This window comes from Eleutherodactylus coqui, chromosome 8 (assembly GCF_035609145.1).
Source record: "Eleutherodactylus coqui strain aEleCoq1 chromosome 8, aEleCoq1.hap1, whole genome shotgun sequence".
In the NCBI taxonomy this organism is placed as follows: domain Eukaryota; kingdom Metazoa; phylum Chordata; class Amphibia; order Anura; family Eleutherodactylidae; genus Eleutherodactylus; species Eleutherodactylus coqui.
In genome coordinates, this window is record NC_089844.1 from 144,620,714 (window position 1) to 144,638,122 (window position 17,409).

Here is a 17,409-nt window from a genome sequence, read left to right on the forward strand (position 1 = left end):
AGTACTAACCTAAATGTACAAGCATTTAATGTATACAATTCAGGCCTAAAGCCTCCGAAAACGTATATCACAGATGGATGAAATGTATGCATATATAAGTTTTCATGTTCATAACCCTCACATCCCACCCTAAGGATATATTCACATGTAGTGGATTTGTGTGGCCGTGGTTTGGCTGGGTGCGGCAGCTGCATGGTGTACTCCCATCCTAAGCATATATTCACATGTAGTGGATATGCTGTGGCCGTGGTTTGGCTGGGTGCGGCAGCTGCACTGTGTACTCCCATCCTAAGGATATATTCACATGTAGTGGATTTGCTGTGGCCGTGGTTTGGCTTGGTGCGGCAGCTGCACTGTGTACTCCCACCCTAAGGATATATTCACATGTAGTGGATTTGCTGTGGCCGTGGTTTGGCTGGGTGCGGCAGCTGCGCTGTGTACTCCCACCCTAAGGATATATTCACATGTAGTGGATTTGCTGTGGCCGTGGTTTGGCTGGGTGCGGCAGCTGCGCTGTGTATTCCCACCCTAAGGATATATTCACATGTAGTGGATATGCTGTGGCCGTGGTTTGGCTGGGTGCGGCAGCTGCACTGTGTATTCCCACCCTAAGGATATATTCACATGTAGTGGATTTGTGTGGCTGTGGTTTGGCTGGGTGCGGCAGCTGCACTGTGTATTCCCACCCTAAGGATATATTCACATGTAGTGGATTTGTGTGGCCGTGGTTTGGCTGGGTGCGGCAGCTGCACTGTGTACTCCCACCCTAAGGATATATTCACATGTAGTGGATTTGCTGTGGCTGTGGTTTGGCTGGGTGCGGCAGCTGCACTGTGTACTCCCACCCTAAGGATATATTCTCATGTAGTGGATTTGCTGTGGCCGTGGTTTGGCTGGGTGCGGCAGCTGCACTGTGTATTCCCACCCTAAGGATATATTCACATGTAGTGGATTTGTGTGGATCTTTCACAGTGGAAAAATTTGCAGCAAATCTGCATAAAAAATCTCCATCTTTTGGTGCAGATTTTGACAGATTTGGTGCAGATTGTGACACAGATTTTGGTGCAGATCTGCAATAGATGTAACCCCTTCCGTTAAAGGGGTGAAATCTGCTGTGGCAATGCACCAAAATACGCATCAAAATCCACAGAAAATGGTACCGAAAATCCACCCCAAATCGTCCGTGTGTGAGCAGAGCCCAAGGTGGGCCGCTGCTCCTGGGCCAGTGCTCTGTGGTTGGCCAGCCAGTCCCCGCTGAGCAGAATAGAGTCACACGGGCTCTCGGCTCGGGGCCCTTTCTACTATTTGCTTTGGGTTTCTTGAATGCGTTTTCTTCCTACTTAAACCGCCGGTAGCGTTTAGCGCCGTTTTATGTTATTCACCCGTTTCTGTATCACTTGGTCCATTTCAGAGGAAACTGGAATCCCCGGAGCGTAACTTTCATCACATTCAGCCGCGTTCAGATGAGCGTATTTTACTTCCGTATTTGGTCCGTGTTTTGCGGACTGTAATACAGCGCTAATGTAAATCTGCGCATCTATTCACTCGGCCGTATTTTTCGCAGCCATTTTTAAAGATGCACCATTTTTTCTGCTTTTGCCTCCATATTGTTATTCCCATTGGACAGATATGGATCGGTATTTGTCCAGTAAGATAAAATATGTGGAATCCAAAACCTCAAATACTGATGGCGTCCGGCTGTAATGTCACCGGCGATATGTCCGTATGACGGATACGTACTGTGGGCGTGTTATAATATGCGCAGCTCAGACCAGCCTTAGGCCGGTGTCACACCAGTAGATTTGCGTGTGCGTGTGTTCTGCGTTTCCTCGGAATGAGCGTTGTGTATTTGTTCGTGCATCTGCAGTTTTCATTGTACTTTTTGCATGCGCAATGTGCAAAAAAACACGTAACGATGCCGCAGCCAATGAAACGGCCAATCAGTGTAATGAGTTCACGATGTGTTCTATTCCTGCGCAAATGCAGAGGAAATTAGAGCGAGCTGCGAGGTTTTTTTGAGACGCGCAATTTCGCAAGCAGAATCCTCACTTGTGCGTGAACGCATCTGGGCTCTATTTACTATGTATCGCGCGCACAAAATGTTCATACGCAAAAGACGCATACAGATATGCCCGTTAGTAGCGAGCCTCGGGCCGGACTCACACAGGCACATTTGCGCATTACATTTTTGTGTGTACGATATGCAGAGAACAGAACCGTCTGATTTCGCTGGTTCGTGCACAAGTGCCTTTTTTTTGCGTACGCAATTACGTTGCACAAAAATTCCCAGCGTGCTCTATTGTCCTGCGCATTAGTGCAGTAAGTGACCATATTTGGCGCACATTAAATAATTTGGCCATCTCACTGGATGGAAGCATCAGTGTGTAGTTTTTCATGCACAATTGCGCATGACTTGTTTGTGCAAAAAGTACAGTAAAAACTGCAGTTTCACGCAAATACTCATTCGCAAAAACACGTACGGGCGTGTGAATCCGGGCTTGCAATGGGCCCAAAGCCCTCGGAGTGGGGTACAATACATAGTAACACTGCGCACATTAGGGCGATGTCCGCACGGCACGGATTACGGTGGAATGTCCGCAGCCGATCCGCAGGGGAAAATCTGCATCAGAAGGCACAACATTTGGTGAGGATTTTAGTGCAGAATTCACCCCCCATCTGAAGAGGTGAATCGGCGCACAATCCGGCGCTATAATTGGCATTCGGCGGACCCACAATCCCCTCCGCAGGTCAATGTCCGCGGCGGATCTCGTCCCCGGCGTGTGGATGATTGTCAGTGCGAGGGGCCATGTGGAACATCCACGGCTAATCCGCTGCGTGTGAACATGGCCTACGGCCTCTCTCACGGGCGCAGTTAGCTGTGTGTGAGGAGGTATGCAGTGACATGGGTACTTGCGTGCCGCCATGCCCCGTACCCTGTGTTGGCGGGTATGTGTGCCAAGATGCGGTGCGCCATGATGTTTTTGCGCACGTATTTCTCATGTTGAGTCACAGTAAAGTCTATGGGAGATCGGTCCTGCGTATTACACACACACTGCAGACGTAATACACAGTGACCAGATGCTTGTGTGAGGGATTGCTAGTCCAGCAATGTCCTGCCCTCTTCTGCCATTAGAGGGCCTTTCTGAGGTAATATCCTGCACATGGTGTCCAGCTGTGGCCCCCCTGTGCTGCAGCTGCCGGGGCCCCTGCAGGGACATACAGATTTATCACTCTCTCACATTCTCCTTCCTTCATCCCGGCTGTCACTTGGACAGAAACTGTGTTTTCCCGCGTCAAATTTACCGACCTCTCATTGGCTGGCGAGAAGGAGTACTTCACAGTGATTGGTCAATCACTGCATGTGCCTCTGGATGATTGGACAATGAGATTTCAGCCCCCAGCTATGGTTGTCAGACTGTTCCGCGTAGGTCGTGCGGCGTGAGAGAGAAAGTCGTGCGGCCGGGAGCAGACAGGGGCGGCGGAGAGGTCAGTGACCGGGGAGGGTGTACGGGGGGCAGCCCTGGGGGCTGCAGAGGAGGCTGCAGAGGAGCTGGGGGCACTGAGGGGTGCGCGGGCAGGTCGCGCTGTGATATAAAGTTGGCTGTCAGTGGGGTCACGTGAGGCGGTATTCACATGTGAAGGATAAGACCACATATAACACCGGGGAGGAGGGGGTTAATATAATTAGATGCTTCTCAGTGACCGCCGCGGTCTCACCCCCTGTAATGGCAGCAATGGGGGACCGGGGCTTGTGGCTTCATCTGTCAGTAACCTCACCGCTGTCTCTGTCCCGGCGGACGGGGGTTGTCGGGGGGAGGTCGGCCTCTGCCCCTGCGGATGGGAGTTGTCGGGGGAGAGGGGGAGTTCGGCCTCTGCCCCTGTGGACGGGGGTTGTCTGGGGGGGAATGGTTGTCACTTTGGCCCCTGCACCGCGGACGGGGGGTTGTCAGGGAGGGGGAAGAGGGGGTGTTCGGCCGCTGCCCCGTCAGACGGTGGTTGTCGGGGGGACTGGGGGGTTCTGCCTCTGCCCTGGCGGACGGTTGTTGTTGGGGGGGGGACGAAGGAGGGAGTTCAGCCTCAGCCCCGGCGAACAGGGGTGTTCAAGGTGTGTGTGTGTGGGGGGGGTTCTTCGGCCCCTGCCCCGGCAGACGGGGATTGTCGGGGGTAGTTTGGCCCCTGCCCCGGTAGACGAGGTTGTCGCAGAGGGGGAGTTTGGCCTTTGCCCCAGCCGACAGGGGTTGTCGTGTGAGGGTTCGGACCTCTGCGGTTAGGGGGAGAGGGTGAATATGGCCTCTGCCCTGGCGGACCGGGTTTGTCAGGGGGGGGGGGGGGGAGGGGGAGTTCGGCCTCTGCCCCGGCGGACGGGGGTTGTCGAGGGAGGGAGCAGTTCGGCCTCAAACCTGGCAGATGGGGGGTTGTCGAATGTTCGGCCTCTGCCCTGGCAGACGGGGGTTGTTGGGGAAAGGGGGACAGTTCAGCCTCTGTCCTGGTGCACATGGGTTGTCAGCGGGAGGTCAGCCGCTACCCCGGCGGTCAGGTGGTGTCAGAAAGGGGGGGAGAAGGTTGGCCTCTACCCCGGCGGGGGGCGCTATACTACACTAGGACACCAAAAAGCCGATGGTCATGTTCTCTCCTGCCTCTACTCTGACAGGTACTATGGCGGCACGGAGCACGTGGATGAGTTGGAGAGGCTGTGCCAGAAGAGGGCTTTGGAAGCCTACAGCTTGGACCCACAGAAATGGGGGGTGAATGTGCAGCCGTATTCAGGTGAGTCCATGAGGTAATATAACATGCACATTCACTAATTACTGCACCCACAGATTGTAATGATGCGTATTACACACCAACACAAGACATGCGGTGGGTTTTTACATGCATGTAATATGTCTGTGAAAAACGCAGGTCTGACTGGTCCAATGTAAATCAATGGGGTTTTTAATGCATTATAGTAGTTATATTCTTGTACATAGGGGGCAGTATTATAGTAGTTATATTCTTGTACATAGGGGGGCAGTATTATAGTAGTTATATTCTTATACATAGGAGGCAGTATTATAGTAGTTATATTCTTGTACATAGGAGGCAGTATTATAGTAGTTATATTCTTGTACATAGGGGGCAGTATTATAGTAGTTATATTCTTGTACACAGGGGCAGTATTATAGTAGTTATATTCTTGTATATGGAGGCAGTATTATAGTAGTTATATTCTTGTACATAGGGGGCAGTATTATAGGAGTTATATTCTTGTACATAGGGGGACAGTATTATAGTAGTTATATTCTTGTACACAGGGGCAGTATTATAGTAGTTATATTCTTGTATATGGAGGCAGTATTATAGTAGTTATATTCTTGTACATAGGGGGCAGTATTATAGGAGTTATATTCTTGTACATAGGGGGCAGTATTATATTAGTTATATTCTTGTACATAGGGGCAGTATTATAGTTGTTATATTCTTGTACATAGGAGGCAGTATTATAGTAGTTATATTCTTGTACATAGGGGCAGTATTATAGTAGCTATATTCTTGTACATAGGCGGCAGTATTATAGTAATTATATTCTTGTACATAGGAGTCCGTATTATAGTAGTTATATTCTTGGACATAGGAGGCAGTATTATATTAGTTATATCCTTGTACATAGGGGGCAGTATTATAGTAATTATATTCTTGTACATAGGAGTCAGTATTATAGTAGTTATATTCTTGGACATAGGAGGCAGTATTATATTAGTTATATCCTTGTACATAGGGGGCAGTATTATAGTAGTTATATTCTTGTACATAGGATGCAGTATTATAGTAGTTATATTCTTGTATATGGAGGCAGTATTATAGTAGTTATATTCTTGTACATGGGAGACAGTATTACAGTAGTTATATTCTTGTACATAGGAGGCAGTATTATAGAAGTTATATTATTGTACATAGGGGCAGTATTATAGTAGTTATATTCTTGTACATAGGGGGACAGTATTATAGTAGTTATATTCTTGTACATAGGGGGCAGTATTATAGTAGTTATATTCTTGTACACAGGGGCAGTATTATAGTAGTTATATTCTTGTATATGGAGGCAGTATTATAGTAGTTATATTCTTGTACATAGGGGGCAGTATTATAGTAGTTATATTCTTGTATATAGGGGGCAGTATTATAGTAGTTATATTCTTGTACATAGGAGGCAGTATTATAGTAGTTATATTCTTGTACATAGGAGGCAGTATTATAGTAGTTATATTCTTGTACATAGGGGCAGTATAATAGTAGTTATATTCTTGTACATAGGAGCAGTATTATAGTAGTTATATTCTTGTACATAGGAGGCAGTATTATAGTGGTTATATTCTTGTACATAGGGGGCAGTATTATAGTAGTTATATTCTTGTACATAGGAGGCAGTATTATAGTAGTTATATTCTTGTACATAGGAGGCAGTATTATAGTAGTTATATTCTTGTACATAGGAGGCAGTATTATAGTTGTTATATTCTTGTACATAGGAGGCAGTATTATAGTAGTTATATTCTTGGACATAGGAGGCAGTATTATAGTAGTTATATTCTTGTATATGGAGGCAGTATTATAGTAGTTATATTCTTGTACATGGGAGACAGTATTACAGTAGTTATATTCTTGTACATAGGAGGCAGTATTATAGTAGTTATATTCTTGTACATGGAGGCAGTATTATAGTAGTTATATTCTTGTACATAGGGGCAGTATAATAGTAGTTATATTCTTGTACATAGAAGCAGTATTATAGTAGTTATATTCTTGTACATAGGAGGCAGTATTATAGTAGTTATATTCTTGTACATGGGAGGCAGTATTAAAGTAGTTATATTCTTGTACATAGGGGGCAGTATTATAGTAGTTATATTCTTGTACATAGGAGGCAGTATTATAGTAGTTATATTCTTGTACATAGGAGGCAGTATTATAGTAGTTATATTGTACATAGGAGGCCGTATTATAGTTGTTATATTCTTGTACATAGGGGGCAGTATTATAGTAGTTATATTCTTGTACATAGGAGGCAGTATTATAGTAGTTATATTCTTGTACATAGGATGCAGTATTATAGTCGTTATATTCTTGTATATGGAGGCAGTATTATAGTAGTTATATTCTTGTACATAGGGAGCAGTATTATAGTAGTTATATTCTTGTAAATAGGGGGACAGTATTATAGTAGTAATATTCTTGTACATAGGAGGCAGTATTATAGTAGTTATATTCTTGTACATAGGAGGCAGTATTATAGTAGTTATATTCTTGTACATAGGGGGAAAGTATTATAGTAGTTATATACTTGTACATAGGAGCAGTATTAGAGTAGTTATATTCTTGTACATAGGAGCAGTATTATAGTAGTTATATTCTTGTACATAGGGGGCAGTATTATGGTAGTTATATTCTCGTACATAGGCGGCAGTATTATAGTAGTTCTATTCTTGTACATAGGAGTAGTATTATAGTAGTTATATCCCTGTACGTAGGGGCAGTATTATGGCAGTTCTATTCTTGTATTTAGGAGGCAGTATTATAGTACTTATATTCTTGTATATCGGAGACAGTATTATAGCAGCTCTATTCTTGTACATAGGAGGCAGTATTATAGTACTTATATTCTTGTATATCGGTGGCAGTATTATAGCAGTTCTATATTTGTACATAGGGGGCAGTATTATAGTATTTATATTCTTGTACATAGGTGGCAGTATTATAGCAGTTATATTCTTATACATAGGGGAGCAGTATTATAGTTGTTATATTCTTGTACATAGGGGTAGTATTATATTAGTTATATTCTTGTACATAGGGGCAGTATTATAGTTGTTATATTCTTGTACATAGGAGGCAGTATTATAGTAGTTATATTCTTGTACATAGGGGCAGTATTATAGTAGCTATATTCTTGTACATAGAAGGCAGTATTATAGTAATTATATTCTTGTACATAGGAGTTAGTATTATAGTAGTTATATTCTTGTGCATAGGAGGCAGTATTATAGTAGTTATATTCTTGTACATAGCGGGCAGTATAATAGCAGTTATATTCGTGTACATAGGGGGCAGTATTATAGTAGTTATATTCTTGTACATAGGGGGCAGTATTATAGTAGTTATATTCTTGTACATAGGGGGCAGTATTATAGTAGTTATTTTCTTGTTCATAGGGGGCAGTATTATAGTAGTTATATTCTTGTATGTAGGAGACAGTATTATAGTAGTTATATTCTTGTACATAGGGGGCAGTATTATAGTAGTTATATTCTTCTTTGTAGGAGACAGTATTATAGTAGTTATATTCTTGTACATAGGGGCAGTATTATAGTAGTTCTATTCTTGTACATAGGAGTAGTATTATAGTAGTTATATCCCTGTACGTAGGGGCAGTATTATGGTAGTTATATTCTTCTACATAGGGGGCAATATTATAGTAGTTATATTCTTGTACATAGAGGACAGTATTATAGTAGTTCTATTCTTGTACATAGGAGCAGTATTATAGCAATTATTCTTGTACAAAGGGGCAGTATTATAGTAGTTATATTCTTGTACATAGGGATCAGTATTATAGTAGTTATATTCTTGTATATAGGGGGCAGTATTATAGTAGTTATATTCTTGTACATAGGGGGCAGTATTATAGTAATTATTCTTGTACATACGGGGCAGTATTATATTAGTTATATTCTTGTACATAGGGGGCAATATTATAGTAGCTATATTCTTGTACATAGGGGGCAGTATTATAGTAATTATATTTTTCCACTTAGTGGGCAGTATTTATTTTAATGTGACTACCGAACATAGTGAAGTACAGGTGCTCAGCAGTCTCCAGCAGTTGCTGGAGTGCTGCTTCACTCATTTAAGAGTTGCATAGGACCCTGTTTTTATAATAAGTGGGAGACCCCCACCAATCAAACATATATCCCCCATACCTGTAGTGTAAAAAACATTCAGATTGATGTATAAAATAATTTGCAGCCTTCACTGCCCCCTGTTGGATGGCCTGGGATATAGCTACACATGCAGGTTTGGGTGTGTGTATCCACTGTGGCTGAGCAGAAATGATAATAAATTAAATCAGTGATGTAAAAAAAGATTTTCATCAAAACCATTGAAATAAATAATGGAGCCGTTGCCTATAACAACCCTTCCAAGGGGGAAAAGTCCTCCATACAGTAAGTACCGATCTGGTTGCTGTGGGCTGATCATCTGCTTTTTCAATGCTCTAGCTTTAATACATCTCATCTCCCATTCACAGACCAATCGAGAAGCGGCTATACAAGAAGAATCTACTAGTAGCAACTATTCCATTCAAAAGTCCAAGCTGTGCATTGTGGTCACATGACTCATTAGCCGTGGAGAAATCTAGATGTACCTATGAAGATCCTCAAGCGATCTCTAGGATGCCATTCACACAGGAATGCCTCCAGGTTGTTGATATTAGAGCCTCAGTATTTGTCAGATTTGGATATTTTCTTAATGACTAACGGCAGCGTGACACTTACGGGATTCATTGCAAACTAGTATGGTTCTCAAGAGCTCCCTCTACTGGCATTGTTCTGCTACAACAGCCATACACACTGGTCAAAGGCGTTTCCATTACATTAGAAGGACACTTGGGGCTGGCTGCCAAGTTTTAACCTGGGGGGAAGCACACAGCACTGGTCCGTTCATGGAGACCCTCATGCAGGAAAAACAGGCACTGTGTGCAGAAATTGTCAGACACGCATAAGAGACATCCGCCTGCAGAATGCAAATACTTAAAGGGGCTTTCCAGGTGAAAAACTATTGATGACGTATCCCCATGATAGGTTATCAATAAGTAATCACTTGGGACCAGCCGCCTGGCATCACCATGATGCACTGATTGCCCAGCCCACTGTCAATTCACTAGGCCAAACATCATCATAGGAGAGGACAGTGTCATAACTAGCTTCACTTTCACTGAAATCAGTGTGAGCCGAAGCATCTATTACAGGTCTGTCTCTTCTGCCTCTGACACCAGGTTGACAGTTTGTTATGTAAGTGCATTGGAAAGGGGTTGTGCATGGGAAAAGGGTTAATCATATTAATCTTTGCCTATGGCAGGCCCTAATATGTGAATGTAAAAATACAATATACTGCAATACTGGAGTATTGCAGTATATTGTAGAGGTGATCAAATAAAAGTTCATGTCCCCTAAGAACACTAAAAAAGTATATCATTTAAGTAAAATTTAAAAAAAGGGGGGGGGGGGATTTAGAAATATCCTTTTTTTATTTTTCCACGAAATTATAAAAAAACATACATATTTGTCATTACCGCATCTGAAAAAGCCTGAACTTTCTAAGGCCGTTGTCCACGGCCATGATGGAATATCGCTAGCAATATTCCACATAAGAGAGGAGGGGGGAGCACTGACAGATAGGCTTACCGTGGCAAATCGCAGTATGCCGCGATTTTGGTCCGCGGGTGGAGAATCGCAATGATTCTCCGCTCGTAGACGTCGGGCTTTGCATTCCATAGTTAGCCGATGGAAAGCGTGTCCTGCCAGGTCCACAGGTGATTTATCGCCGCGGCTCTCGCAATGACAACTCACCGGTGGACAGCCAGCCTTAGTATCACACTATTTATGAAGCACTGTCAAAAAACAGAAGTACATAATGCCAACATCGCATTTCTGGTCACCCCACTGCACAATAAAAGTAAATAAAAAGGGATGAAAAGTCTGTACTCAAAATGATGGCATTACAAACTAGGGCTCGCTCTGCAGAAACAAGTCCTCACACCCCATCGCCGGAAGAGTGAAGCAAGAAATAATATATTGGAGCCGTAAAACAGGGCACCCAAATACCTGGATGTATAGAGTTAAAAGAATGTCACCTTTATTGAAGCCACACCAGGGCTTGATGCCAACGTTTCGGCTGTCCCCGCAGCCTTTTTCAAGTCTTTACGGAAAAGTAAAGGTGTCGGGGGGCTCCGAATAGAACTACAGAAAGCGTTTTCCTTTTTTTAAAAAAGTTTTTATTTTTTTTCCCTAAGAAGTAAAAAAATGAAAAAAACTCTAAATCTAGAATCCTGGTAACGGTGGCGGCATACAGGATGAAGGTAATGTCATTAAGTCACCATTTACACCACAATAGCACCCCCCGAAAAATGGCATGTATGCATTTTTTTCGATTTCACCCCATTTAAAATGTATATATTATACGGCACATTAACTGGTACCATAAAAACTACAACTTGTCCTGCGAAACCAAACCAGCGCTCGATGGCTGCCGACGGGCAAAGACATGGTTTAAAAGAAGTTCTAGCTCTTGGAACGAGGGGGTGAAAAAAACAGAAACCCAGAAAATCTCTAATAGTTAAAGCATTAAATGTGACCCTGTGCACAGGAGCACCAAGATAAAACATGACCTTTTTATTCTATAGTAGAAATACTGCAGATAAGGCATTTTCCATCATTTAGGGGAAAAACTAATAAAACTGAAAGATTAAGTAATGTTCCTAAATGTTGTGTGAATGTGGCCAGAAGCAGAATAATGGCGTCACTTCAGCTCTACGGCGTCACATCTCACACCGTGATATAAGGATATCCATATAGTGAATCTGCAGCTACATCTGTCACCATGGCGACAGCATCAGTGACCGACCAATAGGATCGCAGCATTGCTGTTTGAAAGTCTTCCAACTGTCACTTGTGCTCAGTCTGTTAGAGCTCAGCAGTGAGTGACGACGGACAGCCGCACGTTTCTGCGTGATTTCAGGTAATGGAATGATGTCTCTTCTATGTTCTATGGGGTTGTGCCAAGGCATAAAGTTATCCCAAATTATCAGTGGGGGGGTCGATGGCTCCATTCACCCAGGGACTGACCAGAACTGTGTTCTCGGGATCGGTGGGTTTCCCAGCAGTCGGACCCCCGCTGATCATAAAGTTACCCCCTCCTGTGGATCCTGTGGAGAGGGGGCTCTTTATAACTTGGCACAACCCCTTTAATTCAGAGTTCTAGAAATTTCTGCTGACTCCATTGTATTATATCCCTGTAGTGTAACCCAAAGACGTCTCCAGTATAAGTACTTGTGGGTGGAGCCGGGGCGGTTATATAATGAACGGATATTAATATGTGTACAAGGCTTATTTTGTGGGGTCGCATATTAAGATGTGCTGTGCATAGGAGGTCGCAGTCACTTTCTCCAAACTTCTGGGGGCGCTATCAATTGTCATTGAGCTTGCCTATTCAGAACTACTGGCAGCAGCAGGGTCCTGTATACTAAAATGACTGGGACCAGCATTGTATGAGGATAGCGCCCCCTAGTGCCATTCACTGGCTTCCCTCCTTTAATAGCGCAGACCTGCTGGCGATCAGTTGATTACATGGATTCTGCAGCTATCACCAGGTGACTGCCCCCAGCAGGAGTAATGTAGTACTACATGATGCTCATATAAATAACTGGGCATCATGTAATACAGGGTCACTCAGTCTTACAGAGCAGGAACCCATCTTTAACCCCTTGTGGACACAGCCATTATTTGCCTTTTCATGTTTTATGTCTCCCCCTTCCAAGAGTTGTAACGTTCAGGTTTTTTGTAGTTTTTTTCCCTAGTTGACATATCTGCATGAGGACTTGTTTTTTTTGCGCTACATATTGTACATTTCACTGATACCAATTACTGTACCATATAATGTATTGGAAGACTTTTACGAGAACTTTTCTCACCACTTTTTTCGTTGTGCTTTGCATGTGATGCAGATTATCAGAGACAATGTGGACTACAGAGCCCAGCAGCTTCGGATTTGGATCAGGTAGCACTCTTCACATTGTATTGATGACTCTTCATTGTCTTCCTCATCTGCCATTAGGGATAGCTCTCCCAGGGCCGGGACAATGGGTAGGCAGGGGGCAAAATAATTAACCCAAGCAAGAGGGACCAGGGTACACCCAACGTGTTTAGGCCCAACAGCTGCCTTCGTCTGGGGCGCCCCCTTATATGGGTTAAACATTTTTATTCATGAATTTGTGATTTACAATAAAGATATGGTTTTATATTATGGTGCGATAGGCGTCTTTCTTTTTTGGTTTATGTCTTGTTGTGTAGCCATGTCTATGGGTTTGTACATTAGATAGTGTGTATATATAGTCAAATGTCCTGCTGGTATATTGGTTTCCGACATAAACCACTGATGGAAGGCTGGAATACCTTCCAATGTGTAGGAGTACCCTGGGATATGTTGCTTAGAGGCTCCCAATTTATTAGACATATACAGAGTGGTATATATATTTTCCTCTTGTATACGTGTGAATATTGAATCGTGTTATCTAATATGCTATTCCATGCTTCAAAAATGCTACTGAGATATACTGACCCAACAGAGGCCGAAGGGAGGCTCTTTTGGTCTCTGTTGGGTGAGTGGATCCTGATGGATATGTTTGGCACATTTATATCTGAATGATGCAGAGTGGACACAAGGCACACAGCAGTTGTGAACTTGACCTTAGTGGTGAGCTCAGGTTGTAAGAGGTGGCCCATCTGGACAACCACTTCTCTAAAGCATATTGTCCTGGGGATCGGTAATTGCGATGGGTTTGGATATTGAAACAGGTGACCATGTAGTAGGTGTTGTGCTCCCCTAGTCGAGAGGTCTTTCTATAAGAGCGGTCTATACCTATGGTTCTCCTGGAATATTGTAACTACAACTCTAAGCATGCACTCACAGCTATAGGCTGCCATGGTATGCTGGGAGTTGTAGTTCCACGCACTCACAGCTATAGGCTGCCATGGCATGCTGGGAGTTGTAGATCTGCAACCCCAGGTTGCGGATCCCAGGTTTATGGGGAAACCAGGGGGACAGCAACAAGCAAGTCAACCTTGACCAGAGTATTTAGACACACGGCTGGGCAGTTAGCTGAAACTTTGCCCTGGGTGCAGGAAAGCCAGGTACATTGAATTCCAGAGGTGACTCTTCAGCCGTGTACTTGGATACATGTTCCTGGTACCATGAAGATGGGAGATCAGGGTGGAGATAGAACGGATGGCTGCTAACTGACCTTTATACGTCCTACTCTGAGCAGTGAGCAGGTTACATATATTGGTCAGTTTGTGCCTCTTCCTCTACATTCATGATTGAGCTCATTATCTGCTTGTTCTCTCTCTTCAGCTTATGCCAGCGTCACGTCGGCGGAGGAGTTCCGACTGGTGACGAAATGTATGCAACTCCTCCCGTCCCCTCTCTTTAAGAAGGAGGTGAGTAAATGTGCCAGCTATCATGGACATGTATATATGTAGTCACCTGAGCACACAATTTACTGATCCACTCTCTTTTAAGCGCCTCATGCCAACAAACCCTGAAGCCCAGAGACCATATCGGCCAACTCGTGAAATCATCAGACCAAGACCAACAAAGGCAGAGTTGGTACTGCGAGCCAGAGCAGCCATCGCTCGCATGCTATGTGAAGGGCTGGATGATGAAGATGAGGAAGAAGAGGAGACGGAAAGAGAGGAAGAAAATGAGAACATTCAGGATGAGGAAGTAGAGGAAAAGAAGGAGGAAAGAGAGGAAGAAGATCCTGAAGATGAGGAAGAAGAGGACCGGGAATCCAACAGTGAGGTTCCATCTGACCCACTGAGAGGGATTCAGGACCGGTCACTGAGAAGAAGCAGGATCAGGCAGCACTCCATCCGCCACGACAGCCCCCGCATGTGGGACAAGAGGAACATCATGTGGACGATCCTGCGAAGAACCCTCCTCCTCTGAACTATTGCAGTACCATCAGCAATAGTAATAATAATATAATAATAATCCTTAGAATAGTAATTATAGTAACAATAATAAATTAATAGTAGAATAATAAAAATAATAAGATCAGCAATAATAGTAGGAAGGGATTTGATCCGGGGTTCTAGGACCGATTGCCTTTTCCCGGGGTCAAGAAGGAATTTTTCCCTGGTCACCAATTGGCTGAATGTGTCCAGGGTTTTTTCGCCTTCTTCTGGATCAATAACTGTAGTGTTAGGGTTAGTGTAATATTACTAATAGTGTAGTACTAATGTAATAATAGTGTAATGCTAAAAAATACCTTCTGTATAAACAATGTAATAATATTAGATGTAGGTTAAATAATATAACAGGAAATCATAAATGTTGTAAATTCTTTTAGAGGCTTTGATCCGGGGTTCTAGGACCGATCGCCTTTTCTCGGGGTCAAGAAGGAATTTTTTTCTGGTCACCAATTGGCTGAATGTGTCCAGGGTTTTTTCGCCTTCTTCTGGATCTAAAGTTTTAGGATTACTTATAGTGTAATATTATTATCATAGTATTAATAGTGTTAGTATACAGATAATAGTGTAATTCTAGTAATTAGGAGCAATAGTAATAATCCTAAAAGGATATAATACTTATAAGGTTTATTATATAGCAGCCAGGTATTTGTGAATTACTTTAGAGGCTTTGATCCGGGGTTCCAGGACCGATCGCCTTTTCTCGGGGTCAAGAAGGAATTTTTCCCTGGTCACCAATTGGCTGAATGTGTCCAGGGTTTTTTCGCCTTCTTCTGGATCTAAAGTTTTAGGGTTACTTATAGTGTAATATTAGTAATAGTGGAATAGTAGTAGTATTAGCATATAACTAATAATAGTGTAATAATAATAGTATTAGCATATAACTAATAGTAGTGTAATAATAATAGTATTAGCATATAACTAATAATAGTGTAATAATAATAGTATTAGCATATAACTAATAATAGTGTAATAATAGTTGTATTGGCATATAAGTAATAATAATGTAAAATTAGTCATTGTAAACAAAGTAATAATAATCTTAAAATCATAATATAATAGTGTTAATAAGGTTTATAATCTAATATCAGCCAGGAATTTGATAATTGCTTTAGAGGTTTTGATCCGGGGTTCTAGGACCGATCGCCTTTTCTCGGGGTCAAGAAGGAATTTTTCCCTGGTCACCAATTGGCTGAATGTGTCCAGGGTTTTTTCGCCTTCTTCTGGATCAACAATGTTAGGGTTAGGTGTCTTAGAATTAGTGATAGGACAACATAGTGCACTGATAATAACAGTAACCTTATAATACTAGTGATGGGGTATAAATGGTCTAATGATTCTAGCAGTAGTCTGATAGCTTCATATAAAACATAATAGCGTTATAATAGCAATAACATAATAGTAATAATAGTGATAGAATAATAATAGTAGAATGATAAAACTAGTGATATTATAACAGTGATAGTAAAACCGTGTAATAATACTAGTGATATAATAAAAGTATATACTGGAAATAAACAACCTTAGAAATATATCCTGTGTGCCGTCTGGTTTTTTTCTAGTAAAAAAGAAAGATCTGTGAGATTTGGGTAAAAGGGGCCTTTTTATCTTAAAACAGCGCCACTCTTGTCAGTATGTTACATCTGGTGTCGCAGCTCATGCCCAGTCAGATCCATTATTTCCATCTCCTACAAACTCTATAAAGAGAACTTGTCCCCTCCTATAAGCACCATAAACTAAGACACATTCTTATAGGACGGGTCCGGCGGAGTCCGGGGATGTAATGTATATACTCCCCATTCCCACGTTGTCACACACGCTCCACTGTTCTCTATGGGAGTGCGCACACAGACTGAATGAAGAGTCACGCTGATAGATGGAGCATTGACTTCCTGGGGAGCCTGGTAAGTATAAACATTACATCCCGGGACTCCGCAGGACCTGCCTTATAAGCATCATACTTAGTTTATGGTGCTTATAGAAGGTGACAGCTACCCCATAATTCTACAAGGTCCACATAGAAGTTACAGCTCCTGTTTAGTTCTACAACAATTTAACCGTATAAACATTCCTATTTGTAACATTTATGAAATCTTTAATTCCTTGTAGATGGGGCCCCGTGTAGGAATCTCAGTAGGGCCACTTAACTCCAATTACATTCATTCCCTGTCAGCATTTAAAGGGGTTGTCCCGCGCCGAAACGGGGTTTTTTTTTTTTCAACCCCCCCCCCCCCCGGTCGGCGCGAGACAACCCCGATGCAGGGAGGTAAAGAAAGCTTACCGGAGCGCTTACCTTAATCCCCGCGCTCCGGTGACTTCAATACTTACCGCTGAAGATGGCCGCCGGGATCCTCTGTCTCCGTGGACCGCAGCTCTTCTGTGCGGTCCATTGCCGATTCCAGCCTCCTGATTGGCTGGAATCGGCACGTGACGGGGCGGAGCTACACGGAGCCTGCATTCTGCACGAGCGGCTCCATAGAAGACTGCAGAAGACCCGGACTGCGCAAGCGCGGCTAATTTGGCCATCGGAGGGCGAAAATTAGTCGGCTCCATGGGAACGAGGACGCTAGCAACGGAGCAGGTAAGTAAAAAACTTTTTATAATTTCTGTATGGCTCATAATTAAT

General features: G+C 43.1%; 1 protein-coding gene across 1 annotated transcript; it reads left to right on the forward strand.

Annotated features, from left to right (window-relative positions):
- Positions 1 to 11,718: 11,718 nt before the first annotated feature.
- LOC136577609 (uncharacterized) lies at positions 11,719 to 15,572 on the forward strand. The gene is made up of 4 exons (XM_066577532.1): positions 11,719 to 11,772; positions 12,758 to 12,810; positions 14,164 to 14,249; positions 14,332 to 15,572. The coding sequence occupies exons 2-4, from the start codon at positions 12,771 to 12,773 to the stop codon at positions 14,758 to 14,760; spliced, it is 555 nt and encodes a 184-aa protein (XP_066433629.1). The 5' UTR covers positions 11,719 to 11,772; positions 12,758 to 12,770; the 3' UTR covers positions 14,761 to 15,572.
- Positions 15,573 to 17,409: the final 1,837 nt, after the last annotated feature.